The 13,001-nt window shown below is 52.3% G+C and overlaps 2 protein-coding genes across 2 annotated transcripts; one reads left to right on the top strand and one right to left on the bottom strand.

Annotated features, from left to right (window-relative positions):
• Positions 1-423: 423 nt before the first annotated feature.
• ARF5 (ARF GTPase 5) lies at positions 424-3,591 on the bottom strand. The gene is made up of 6 exons (XM_084788047.1): positions 3,396-3,591; positions 2,732-2,812; positions 2,272-2,381; positions 1,832-1,903; positions 1,026-1,151; positions 424-907 (listed from the first exon to the last, which is right to left on the bottom strand). Exons 1-6 carry the CDS (start codon positions 3,460-3,462, stop codon positions 821-823), a joined length of 543 nt encoding a protein of 180 aa, XP_084644173.1. The 5' UTR covers positions 3,463-3,591; the 3' UTR covers positions 424-820.
• Positions 3,592-3,725: 134 nt separating this feature from the next.
• GCC1 (GRIP and coiled-coil domain containing 1) lies at positions 3,726-9,947 on the top strand. The gene is made up of 2 exons (XM_084788022.1): positions 3,726-6,395; positions 7,374-9,947. Exons 1-2 carry the CDS (start codon positions 5,364-5,366, stop codon positions 8,682-8,684), a joined length of 2,343 nt encoding a protein of 780 aa, XP_084644148.1. The 5' UTR covers positions 3,726-5,363; the 3' UTR covers positions 8,685-9,947.
• The last annotated feature ends 3,054 nt before the right edge of the window (positions 9,948-13,001 follow it).

Here is a 13,001-nt window from a genome sequence, read left to right on the forward strand (position 1 = left end):
CCCTAGGAGAAAGCGTCCTAGCGGCTCCCAGCACAGACTCCGCCCCTGACTGGTAGGTAAGTGAGGCTAACAGACGCTGACCGGCGCTGGAATCACCTGGGCGATTTAAAACATGCGCACTGTCAGTTGACCAGATCGATCATTTTTCTTAAGTGTGTCTTGGGACCTCTCTTCTTAATATCTGTTTCTCCCCTGTGTGCGAAGCTACAGCTGCTAAGCAGCTAGTTGAGAGATAGGAAAAGACTGTGGCTTGTGGAATGAGAAAGGTTTTCACATCCTTAAATAGCCATCCCCAAAGTGGAGGAAGAAATGGGCGGATGTGTGCTGACCTCACAGCCTCAGCTGCTTTGAGCCTCTCTCACGTCGTTTGTGTTACCCAGAGTATCTCAGCTTCCCAACTTCCAGGCCACAGACCACAGCGGGTACAAACCACAGCAAATTTATTACTCAATATCCAGTTCCATGTCATAGCACCACCCGGAGCCCTCACTTTCCTCCCCCCAAATCCTGGCCCCAAGGGTACACCCAAAACAGAAAAGAACGAAATTAAATCCAGATCCTCGCTCCTCCCCTGGAAGAGGGGGCCTTGGCCAGGAAGCCCTTCCACAGGTCCCAGCAGGCAGGAGAGCAGAGCCCTCTGTGCCAGAGAGCAAGGCTCCAGGCTCCAGCGACGAGCGCACATGCAGGCAGGAGCAGGAGCCGAGGCCTGTCTGTGGGGGGGAGAGTGGGGAAGAAGGGCACTGCCTGAGGAGGCCGGGAGTCTGGTCATCCCGGGATGCACGCGGGAGCTTCCGGGCAGCAGGGGCCTGCCCCTGGCTGGCTAGCGCTTTGACAGCTCATGGGACAGCCAGTCCAGCCCATCGTACAGGCCCGTGCCTTGGGTGGCACAGGTGGCCTGTACGTACCACTGCAGGAAGAGAGAAGGAAATCAGCATTAGGGAAGAGAAGGAAGACCTCTGTACCCCTGCCCAGCCTGGGCTCCCGAGGAAAGGCTGGCCCCAGGGCGAAGGGGACAAGGCCCTTACCGTGCGGCTACGCAGGTGCTGAAGGCCCAGCTTGTCAGTCAGCTCGCTGACAGGCATGGCATTGGGCATGTCCTGTTTGTTGGCAAACACCAGCAGCACTGCATCCCGAAGCTCGTCCTCCTGCAGCTGAGAGGGGAGAGCGGAGGGGGCAACCTGTGGCTGCGAGGATCTCTAGGCTCCTTGCTGACTACATCATTTCTAACTCCCAGGTTCTTTGTAGGAAATACAGAGTACTATGTGTAGTTTATTGCCGAACACAAGACAATTATAAGTGAGCTAAAAACCTCTAAACTTTACCTCCAGAAAAACAAACAAACAAACCCTTCTAACTTAAGAACTTGCTCTAAGCAAACACAACAAAAATTCCAAACAGAAAAAAACAAAACAAGAGCTGGGCATGGGGGCATGGTAGGGTAGGCAGAGGCAGGTGGATCTCTGTGAGTTTCAGGCCAGCCTGACCTACAAAGTGGGTCCAGGACAGCCAAGGCCACACAGAAATCCTGTCTCGAAGAAAACAACAAACCAGAAACAAAAACAAAAACCCCAACCAAACAAAAACCAACAAGTGTGAAATGCTGTCTCACTTTACCATAGATAACCCCTCCTTCTCTCCCAACTCCTTAGACTAAGATGGAACAGTATTTAAATAAATAAAGAAGTCCTGTTCACACTGGGTGAAACAATACTTATCCAGCGCCACTAAGAAAACTTCATACTCCCCACCCTCAGGGTACTGGACTTGCGTGCCAGCTCAGAGAACCTCTGTCCACAAGCCAAGGGCTCCGTTCCCAGGTCTGGACACTTACCATCTTCTGGAGCTCATCAGCAGACTCCTGGACGCGCTCTCGGTCATTGCTGTCTACCACGAAGATGAGGCCCTGGGTGGGAAGGAGAAGGGAGCACTCCCACCTCGGTCCTCCCTAACCCGGCCTTAGTCTGACTTCTCCCATCTTGAATTGTATCAGCCTTTCTCATCTAGTAAATGCCTATCAAGTCTCTGCAGAGACCACGGCAAGGAGAGAGAGGGAGCAAGCTGAAAGATGTGTTGTTCAGAGTCTCATTTGACAGTGTGGCCCTAGAACTCTGTTTCCCAGAATAAGCCTTGGATGACTTCTTAAGGATGAGTAAAATATAGCTAAGCAAAGAGGGCAGGGGCAAGGGTCCAGGACTCAGCCAAGAGCTCAGCCCGGGTCTAGCGCCCCTTCCCCGGGGTTGTCCCTCCCTCCACCTTCTGTGCCCACTCCACCTGAGTGTTCTGGAAATAGTGCCGCCAGAGAGGCCGAATCTTGTCCTGGCCTCCGACGTCCCAGACTGTGAAACAGATGTTCTTATATTCCACTGTTTCCACATTGAAGCCTGCAGATATTTTTTTTTTTGAGGGGAGGGAAAAAAAAAAGTCCTGAAACAAACTCATTAAAAACCACTCGGATCTCTGTAGGCACACAAGCCCAGAAGGCAGTGACCACCAAGGCCAAGGGGGAATTGGAATCCAGAAGGACCAGAGGTCAACAGATATGCCAGCCAGGCTCATGGTCCACACCTCAGGCCCCATCAGGCGTGTAGAGATACTGTGACCCACTTATCAAGTAGCTGTGTCTGGTGTCAGGGTCAGGAACTGATAAGGGCCTCGCCAGAACTGGGAGCAGACCCCGGAGAAGGCCCGAAGAGACATTCTCGCCACCGCGCCGCCTAGTTCCCGGACTCACCTATGGTGGGGATGGTGGTGACGATCTCCCCCAACTTCAGTTTGTACAGGATGGTAGTCTTGCCAGCAGCATCCAAGCCAACTGCAACGGAGAGGGACACAGAATGGCAGCGGAGGCTAGGGAGCCCCCTAGAGACCAGGGAGAGCGAGCGAGCGAGCGAGCGAGAGAGAGAGAGAGAGAGAGAGAGAGAGAGGCCTGGCCAGCTGATGGTGGTTTGGTGATGGGGGCGGAGAGCCGGAGCGCTTCCAGGTGCGCGCTGTTCTCCACCTTCCGGGCCTGGAGGGCAGTCTGGGTGGCGAGTGCCAACTCGTGCCCCTCAAGTGGCGGAGGGGCGAGAGGGGCTTGGGAGGTAGGGAGCCCGGGAGGAAGGCCGTGTTCCCTAGGAAAGTCGTTTCCAAGGGCGGAATCCTTCCTTCTCAGCAGCCGGGCTAGGGCGGAGGAAGCGTCACCCCACCCAGGCCCCAGCTCCGGGCTTCAGGCCCCGGGGCCGACACTGCAGATCCCGGCCTGCACGGGAGCCGCGGCTCCCGAGGCTTGGGCGGTGTGTGGAGGGGTGTCTCGGGGTCAGGGTACCAGGTGTTGGGGGCTGGAGGGGGGACGCGGGGGCGGGAGGGCTGCGGCGGGGCCGGCGCCCCAACCGGGCCGCGCGCCCGATCTGCCTCACCCATAAGGATCCGCATCTGCTTCTTCCCGAAGATCCTCGAAAAGAGCGCGGACACCGTGAGGCCCATGGTGGGGCCTGGGGCGGGGGTGCGGGCAGGGGGACGCGGGGTGAGGGCTGGAACCGGCCGGCCGCGGGGGAGGGGGATGGGGCGCAACAGCAGAAGGAGGAGGCGCCGCCGCCGCCGCCGCCGCCGCCTCCGCGCGTCCGGGCCCGCCCGACGTCACGTGGCCCCGCCCCTCCGGCCCCGCCCCGGCCACGCCCCCAGGCGCGTTTGCGGAAGAGCTGAAGTCAAGCTGCGGGGCTCGGGTCTCCAGTGACTGCGTGACTTTGCTTTACCCTTCAGCCATAGACTCGCATTCTTAAGAAGGCTTCGGCAGGGTCTAAAAGTACCTTAAAAAAAGATTCTCAAAGTGGCTTCTTCTGTTTTGAGACACTATGTCCACTATGTCACTATGTATGTAGCCTTCGGTGGCCTGGAACTTAAGCCTAGTCTCAGACTCACAGAGACGCTGCTGCCTTGGCCCCCGGAGTGGGTTCTTGATTACAGATATACTGTCTTCATCCCTGCTGTCACCCCCACGTCACTACTGTCAATCTTTTTCTTTTCTCTCTGAGGGGTCCTCTCCAGTCTTCCTGTTCCCTTGGTATCTTCACAATGTCATTGGGCGTGGTGGAAAGTGCCTTTATTGCTGAGCCATCTTAGAGGCCCCACAAGAGTCTTGATGGCATCCCCCTGAGATTAAAATCTTGTAGTGTCTCCTCACCCAAGATGAAATCCAAATGCCTTTAAGTTGGGCCCTACCCTGTGTTTCAGCCTCGTCGGTAGCCACCCCCTCTCCCATGCCCTAAGCTACCAATTAGGGATGGTTCTTAACGCTTCCTGAGCCAAGTCAGACTCACTGAAACCCCAGAAACCCCAGTAAACGTTTCCACTTTCCTTGCTGCTTGGGGCAAGGCCATGTTCACGGTGCTATCTGCCATAGCACTTAGTATTTTGAGAGGCAGACTGAGATAGCATTCCTAAACTCAGTAGCTGAGTGACATTGGGCATGTTATCCTTCTCAACTACACGTTTCAATAACTGTAAGCTGGTGCTAATGATTCCCCCTGAAAAGAATCTTGCAAAGACTAAATAAGCAAAAACTCCTGTGGGACCGCCTCCGCCCTCCCTCCCCCCCCAGCATACGCTGGTATTCAAGATGGACCTTATAGCTATATAGTTGCCCCTCTATAAGTAGAACTAAGGAAGGGAACTATTATGCCTTATGCTAACTAGGTGCTGGCCTAGTTTTCCCAGTATCAGTCGTAACTGCTGGTTTTTAGGGATATTTTGGACATTGCCCCAAGTAATCGGATGCGTCTTTCAGCTGGGTTTTTAGGGCAAATGCAGTGCGACGTCGCCCCCTGTCGCTTGCTTCAGGGCAAAGTTAGTCATCCTCTCCAAAACACCGCTCAGGTGTTGGACTTTGCTTTTCCCAACTATCCCCGGCCGGGTTTCCTCCCTCTCCAGGCCGCCGAGCACACCCTGCCTGCGGAAGCCCCGCCCACCTGGCGCCCGCTGTGGGCGGGGTCTGTGGCGTTTTGCCTCCGTCACTTCCAGGGGACCCGGAAGTGCTGTTGTGAGCAGCCAGAGTTAGGAAACCGTGATGGAACCGAGCTTAGCGTAAGCCCTGGGCTGACCCTGGGCCGAGGCGGGGCGGGCCCGAGTTTCGGTGGCTAGTGGGGCGGCTGGGGCGGAGCAGCTTCTGGGCCCGGACTAGGAAGCCTTGGTGGAGTGCTCCTGCTGGGCCAGCCTCACCCCGCCTTTTTGCCCCGCCTCAGCGGATCCTCATCCCGCCTGGACAGTTGGGTGGACCGGGTGTGCTGCCTGTGGCCAGACGGTCCTCCCTGCTTCCCTTCCAGCTGTTTCTGTGGCCCTGTCCAGGGCTGCCAGAACGCTGACGTGGAGCAGCCCACTCCAGAACCCCCATGGAGAAGTTTGGGATGAATTTCGGGGGTGGCCCAAGCAAGAAGGACCTCCTGGAAACCATAGAAACACAGAAAAAGCAGCTTCTCCAGTACCAGGCAAGGCTCAAGGATGTGGTCCGAGCGTATAAAAGCCTGCTGAAGGAGAAAGAGGCTCTGGAGGCCAGCATTAAGGTACTGTCGGTATCCCACGAGGCGGATGTAGGCCTCTCAGGGGTGCAGCCTCCGGGTCTCACGTTTCCTGACTCTGCCGATGACCGGTGCTCCACCCACAGTGAGGACAGTACTGGAACCGCCACCAGCTTGGATACTGCAGCCAGTCTTACGAGCATCAAGGGTGAGTTTGGAGTCGAAGATGACAGAGTGGCCCGTGGACCACTGCCTCCAAAGTCCGAAGAGGCCAGTGGGTCAGAGAGTGGCGTTAGTAGTAGCAGTGGGGACGGGCCAACTGCGGGTAGTGAGATGGACAAACGACTGCAGCAGCTGAAGGCTCAGTTAGCTACTTTGACTAGCTCCTTGGCCACAGTCACCCAGGAGAAGTCCCGCATGGAGGCGTCTTACCTCGCGGATAAGAAGAAGATGAAACAGGACTTGGAGGATGCCAATAAAAAAGCCGAGGAAGAGAGGCGCCGTCTGGAGGGAGAAGCGAAGGTCCTGCAGGAGCAGATTGCAGAAACCAAAGCCCGACTCATCACACAGCAGCACGATCGGGCTCAGGAGCAGAGTGACCATGCCTTGATGCTGCGGGAGCTGCAGAAACTGTTGCAGGAGGAGCGGACCCAGCGCCAAGACCTGGAACTTCGCTTAGAAGAGACCAGAGAAGCCTTGGCTGGGCGGGCATATGCGGCTGACCAAATAGAAGGGTTTGAACTGCAGACCAAGCAGCTGACCCGGGAGGTAGAAAAGCTGAAAGGCGAGCTGCAAGCCGTTCGGGATGAGAAGAGCCGACCAGACCCCAGGCTGCACGAGCTTCAGCAAGAGGCCGCGCGGCTAAAAAGCCATTTCCAGGCCCAGCTGCAGCAAGAGATGAGGAAGGTAATTATTCTTACCCCCTTCCGGCGTTTTAACCAACATAGGAAATGGTAGAATATTAGAATTTTTTATTTTTCTCTTTTTGGTCATTGTAATAGATAACGTGTGTGTGTGTGTGTGTGTGTGTGTGTGTGTGTGTGTGTGTTTGTGTGTGTTTCAGGAGGCAGGGCCTTATCATGTAACCCATACTGGCCTTGAGCTCGCTGGGGTTAAAGGCCCCCCTCTCCCCTCTTAAGACAAGGTCACTGAGCTCTTGTCAAGTATTGCCTGGTGCTTGTTAGTCCCTTGAGTGTTGGGATTGCAGTCTGGTTCCACATTCCCAACATGCACTCTGATGTTCGATGCCAACTGAAAAGTTCCACCAGTGAGTCCTAGGAAGTCTTGTTTTGTGTGGTGTCCTTTCAACAGGACGAGGAGTGTGATTATTTCTGGATCCAAACCAGATAGCTCCATCCAGGCCTCTTCCTGTTGGCATCTCACCTGTTGTACTGTTGGTGGCAATATAGTGACAGCTGTGGAGTGTCAGGTTGTATGCATCCTGAGAAGTGTGTGCTTATAGGTAGGAGTGACTGAAGGAAGCAAAGGCGTTTCCCCTGCCTTCAGCTCAGGTTTGCCTCTTTTGGAAAACTGTTTTATAGGGTCTCCTTTCAACACAGAGAGCATTCCAAGGTGGTTTTGAATTTCCAGGGATGTTGGGAAGGGGAAAGAATGTTACATAGCTTCTTTAAGTGATTTGGAAAGCACATGATTAGCAGGAATGCACTTTGTATTCAAGCTCAGGGAAAATTGGAAAACTCTTGTAGAGAGAGCACACATACAAAGGACCTTCAATAACAAGGAAAAAGCCCCAGTTCCCACCTGTTCCAGGCCATTCCAATCCGTGACCCTTTCACTTGTCTGTCTTGGTCCTCCACAGCCAGTTAGCTGTAGGGCTTTGTGGCTTTTCTGGATGCACACTGTCACCTGCCCTTTGCTTTGCAGACAGCCCTTGTGGAGGACCAGCTTCGCCAGCAGTCTCAGGTAGAAGAACAAAGGGTAGCATCCCTGGAGAACCAAGTTGCTGAGGTGTCCGAACTGCTGGGCACCTATGAGAAAGCCAAACAGAAAGACCAGCTGGCCATACAGAAGCTCAAAGAGCGAATTTTGCAGCTGGACCTGGAGAACAAGACGCTGGCCCTGGCAGCCTCTAGCCGGCCCCCTGTCGACATCCACGGAGACGAATCCAGTCTAGATATCAATGTCCTGAAGGACAAGATGGAGAAGCTCAAGAGGCTCCTGCAGGTTGCAGCCAGGAAAAGCCAAGTGACCCTGGACGTGGAGCAGCTCTGTGACGCCGCCGAGGTGGCGCCCGCCTTGGAGGCTGCCGACGGGGAGAAGGCTACCGCGCGGTACTACCGACAGGAGCTCACACAGCTGAAGGAAGAGTTCGAGCGTTACAAAACGAGAGCCCAGGTTGTGCTCAAGAGCAAGAACAGCAAAGACGGGAACCTGGCGAGGGAGCTGGAGGCAGCGCAGGACCAGCTTGCTGAGCTGAAGGAGAGGTACGTCTCCCTGAGGTTGTCGTGCGAGGAGCTGGAGTGCCAGCACCAGCAGGAGGCTGAGGACTGGAAGCAGGAGCTGGCCCGGCTGCAGCAGCTCCACCGGCAGGAACTGGAGCGCAGCCAGCTGGACTTCAGGGACCGCGCCCTGAAACTGGAAGACGAGCTGCACAAGCAGCGCGGCCGCGCCCTGGCCGTGCTCGCCGAGAAGGACTTGGAGCTGGAGCAGCTCCGCTCTGTGGCCTTGTCCTGCGGCTTGCCGGGGCGCAGAAGCCCCGTGGGCGGAGTGGGTGGTGGAGCGCTCGGCGACCCAGCCGACGCGGCTTCTTCCTCAGACAGCTTGACCCAAGCCTTGCAGCTTGCTGCGGCCAACGAGCCCACTTTCTTCCTTTACGCTGAGCAGTTGGCCCGGAAGGAGGTGGAGATCACGTCCCTGAGGAAGCAGAAGCACAGGCTGGAAGTAGAGGCCCATCAGCTGCAGGAAAGGCTGCTGGAGGAAGGGGAGAGGCATCGCGAGGAAGTGGGAGCCCTTCAGAGCCACATCGAAAAGAACATCAGGGACCAGAGCAGGGAAGGGGCCAACCTGGAGTATCTGAAGAACATCATCTACCGCTTCCTGACCTTGCCAGACAGCCTGGGCCGCCAGCAGACGCTCACGGCCATCCTCACCATCTTGCACTTTAGTCCCGAGGAGAAGCAAGTGATAATGCGGCTCCCAAGTGGCGGGAGCTGGTGGCCTTCTGGCAAGAGATGATAGATACCTTTTGATCGACTCTGGAAATCTCTGTGCCTCTTTCATGTGGGCAGGGCAGGCTGCGACCTCTGCTGCCCCTTCTGCGGTCTCATGTGTTTCCTCCCTGTGTCGAACTCAGAGCAGTTCAAAGTAGGATGAGATTTTCTGCCAAGTGCCATTAATGCATCCTTATCCTTGGGCTCTGGGGATACTGCAGGTGTTGAGACAGCATCCTCTGGTGCTGTGTCCGTGGTGCAGGTTAGGGGGAGAGGCTGGGGCTAAGGGGTGCACGTTAGGGACGGAGTGGTGGTAGTCTTTAGAAATAAGATCTTTTATCCTAGCTCGGGGCTAGGAGTAAGCGTGACTCCCAGAGGACTTCGTCTGACTTTGGAACATACACAGTAACTATGTATGTGTTTCTTCTCAGTCAGAGTCTGGTCTGCTTTTGTCCTAATTCTCTGGGGACACTAAAAAAATCAAGCTAGAAAGAGACCAGGAGGTTATATACAGTAATGGTTTGTCCAGAGGACTGTGGCATAGTGTGTTCACCTCAGAGCCAGGGTCCTTGCTTCCGGGAAGCACCCCCCACTTTGTGACCGTCCTAGAGAGGGTCCTGAGGAGCACTGTGATCTCAGAGATTTCCCCAGGGGTCTGATGTGGGCCAGGCCAGGATTAAAAATAAACCTGCCTCCTTAAGGTTGGCCCGAGTGTACGTGAATGACTTTTCTCTTTCCCTCAGTATTCAACTTGTATTAAGAAATGAAATCTTAGCGTCATCTTACAGATCATTTAAACAGTGAGCCAGGGGCCTGTTTGGATACAAGGAATTTCTGCCAAGATTTATCCCCAGCTGTGTTTGCTTTTGCAGGGACAGGAAAAAGATTCCAAAACACTGTTATGACTCTCACAAGAAAAGCAAAGTTCAGCTCAACTATTTCTGCCCTGTGGGTCTTGGAAAAGGTTAATTCTACCCTTTAAGGAAAGATAGTTCTCAGAAAATGTGGGTCAGAGTAACACCAGTGCCCAGTTCTTTCCTTTGGTCCATCTGTTCTCTTCCTGGTATAAAGACCTTTGGGCCCAAAGACCAGTGTTTGACCATTAATATAGGTCCTTTTGCTATTTTTATTATTAAGATCTGTTTTGTGAAGGATTGGGGTACAGAAGACTTCGGTTACCAATGGTTTGGATGGGAGGTGACCTGATTATCTGTGTGGGCAAACTCCAGTGGGATGGAAGTGATGTATTTATGGTAATAACAATGGTCATTAAACCTGAGAGACTTGAGCTTGTGCTTCCTTAATGCTGGTGTCTATACATCTGGACACAAGTGGAGTATGGCAGTAAATGCTGATGACAAGGCTAGATATATAGTTCCTATGTTGATCTCTGAGCTCGAATCCATGTTCTATTATGCTAATCCATGAGCCTGCTAGGGAGGAATTCCTCAGGGCTTTAACTGCCTCACATAGAACAGATTTCTTAGCGCGCGCGCGCGTGTGTGAGTGTGTGTGTGTATGTGTGTGCGTGTGCGCGCGTGCTGGAATGGAAAAAGTGTTCCAGTGGGTTTAGTGAGTAGGCTTGGTGCTGCCATTATTACTGCTTCATACTCTAGAAGTACTCTGTTTATGAATGTTTATTTAGCCTTAAAATGAGGGCCCATGATACCCTGGCAAATCTTCTCAGGACATCACGCTAATACAGACTGCCTTCATTTCTTCACTTTGCTCCCTTTACATGTAGGATATCCTGTGGTTGCTGTTATTTCCAGGTGGTTCTGGGAAGGACAGAAAGAGCCATGGCTACAGTTGCTTTTCCAGAGCTAGGATTTGCTCAGCTTAATTTTCTTTGTTTGTCCATTTCATACATTTATATAATGAAATTTACTCATTTTAACCACACTCCCATTTCCTCCTCTCTCATTCCCTTCCCCTCCAACTCTCATGTTTTCCTTTTGTGTGAGGCCCAGGGAATTTAATAAAAAGGAGTTTTCTTTTTCTTTTTTTTAAAACTGAAAGTGAAAAAAGAAAAGCTTTGTTTTTATGTGTATGGTGTTTTGCTTGCATGTTTGTCTGTTTCACATGCCTGCCTGGTTCCCCCAGGCCAAAAGAGGTTGCCATATCCCCTGGAACTTGAGTTAGAGACAATAGTAAGTTCCGATGTGGGTGCAGGGAGTTGAACCTGGATACTCTAGAAGAGCAACAATTGTTCTTAACAACTGAGCCATCTCTCCAGCCCCTTAGAGCTTTCTTACCCAAATACTCTGGGCATTTAGGAGTTTCTGTGTTAATCACCTGCTGCAATTAACAGCTTCTCCGATGGTGGCTGGGCTCCACACTAGGCTATGCGTATAAACCCGAGTATTTAGAAGGCAGCTTGGCACCATTATCTAGCTAAACAATAGTAGTGGATTTCTCCCTGAGACTGATGACCACTCTTGATCAAGTTTACAGAACCTAGGAGTATATGACATGGGCTCAACTTCAACCAGAGGAGTTTGAGGCCAGCTTCGCCCACCTAGTAGATCTAGGGCATCCAGGGCTACATAGAAAATCCCATCTTGAAAAAGTTTTATAAAGCAGGCCATGGTGGTGCACGCCTTTAATCCCAGCACTCAGGGAGGCAGTGGCAGGCTGAGGCCAGCCTGGTCTACAGAGTAAGTCCAGGACATCCAAGGCTACACAGAGAAACCCTGTCTCTAAAAACAAATTAAAAAAAAAAAAAAGAAAATTGAAAAAAGATTGTGTGTGTGTGTGTGTGTGTGTGTGTGTGTGTGTGTGTGTGTTTTGTTTGCATCATAATGTGTACAGTTCCCTCAGAGGCTAGAAGAGGGCATTGGAGCCTTTAGTTGGAGTTTAAGAATCTTGTTATCTGCGGTTTGAATACCCATTTTTAAAAAATGTTTCTTTGATCACTTTATAGCCTGATCCCAGCCCCCTCCCTCCTTTTCTCCTGGTCCTACCCTCACGTGCACCCCCATTCCCTCCAGGAGTACCAACCCACCCTGGCATCTCAAGTCGCATCCTCTTACACTGAGCCCAGACAAGACAGCCCAGCTCGGGGAAGGGATCCAGAGACAGGCAACAGAGTCAGAGACAGCCCCTGCTCCCACATGATGCCCAAGCTGCACATCTGCTGCATGTATGTAGGGCTCTAGGTCCAGCCCGTGCTTGCTCTTTGGTTGGTGGTTCAGTCTCTGTGAGCCCCTATGGGCCCAGGTTAGATTACTCTGTAGATCTTCTTGTGGTGTCCTTGACCCCTGTGGCCTCAATCTTCTCACTCTTCCACAAAACTCCTCAAGCTTGGCCTATTGCTTAGCTGTGGGCCTCTGCATCTGTTTCCATCAGCTGTTGGATGAAGCCTCTCAGAACAGTTATGCTGGGCTCCTGTCTGCAAGCATAGCAGAGTTTCATTAATAGTGCGCCACCACACCCAGCTTATTTATATTTCTAATTGGACGTTTTCCTTCTTTCTCCTCCTCTTAATCTTCTTTTCCTTCTTCTCCTTCTCGTCCCCCCTTTTTTTTCTGAGACAAGGTGTCTCTGTGTAGCCTTGGCTGTCCTAGACTGACTTTGTAGACCAGGCTGGCCTTGCATTCACAGAGATCCACCTGCCTCTGCCTCCCTGAGTGCTGGGGTTAGAGGTGTGCCCCACCACTGCCCGGCTTCTAATTGGACATTTTCGACTGATACATAGATGTAAAATGTATACATGTTAATGAATGAGGTATCTTGTATGTTTATAAGTCTGTATAGTGTGTACTATCTACGTCAGGTTAAACATACCTTCTCAAACACTTGTCATTTTTTTTATGATGAAAACATACAGAATCCCAGCATTCTAAAATGTACAGTATGTGCGCCTTACTTATAACCACCCCTCTTTGCAATGGCACAACAGAGTTTCCTAAAACCTATGAGTGCTCATTAACCTCCCCTCCTTTCCTGCAACTTTCCCAATCTGTAGGAACCAGTATTTCACTCACAACTTTGGGTGAGATCCATTTTGTCTTGTTTTTGTTTTTCCAGACAGGGTTTCTCTGTGTAACTTTGGCTGTCCTGACTCACTTTGTAGACCAGGCTGGCCTCAAACTCATAGAGATCCACCTGCCTCTGCCTCTCTGAGTGCCAGGATTAAAGGCGTGCACCACCATACTGGGCTAAAGATGAGTTTTTTTAGTTATTGGAATTTTTTGTTTGTTTGTGACAAAGTCTCACTCTGGTAGCCCTGGATAGCCTTAAACTCTTGAAAATTTAAAATTTATAATTTGTGTGTGTGTGTGCGTGTAGGTGCACATGTAAATGGAGAGGTCATAGGTAGATGTTGAGTATCTTCCTCTAT

Source organism: Acomys minous, assembly GCF_964271855.1.
Source record: "Acomys minous genome assembly, chromosome: 6".
NCBI lineage: Eukaryota > Metazoa > Chordata > Mammalia > Rodentia > Muridae > Acomys > Acomys minous.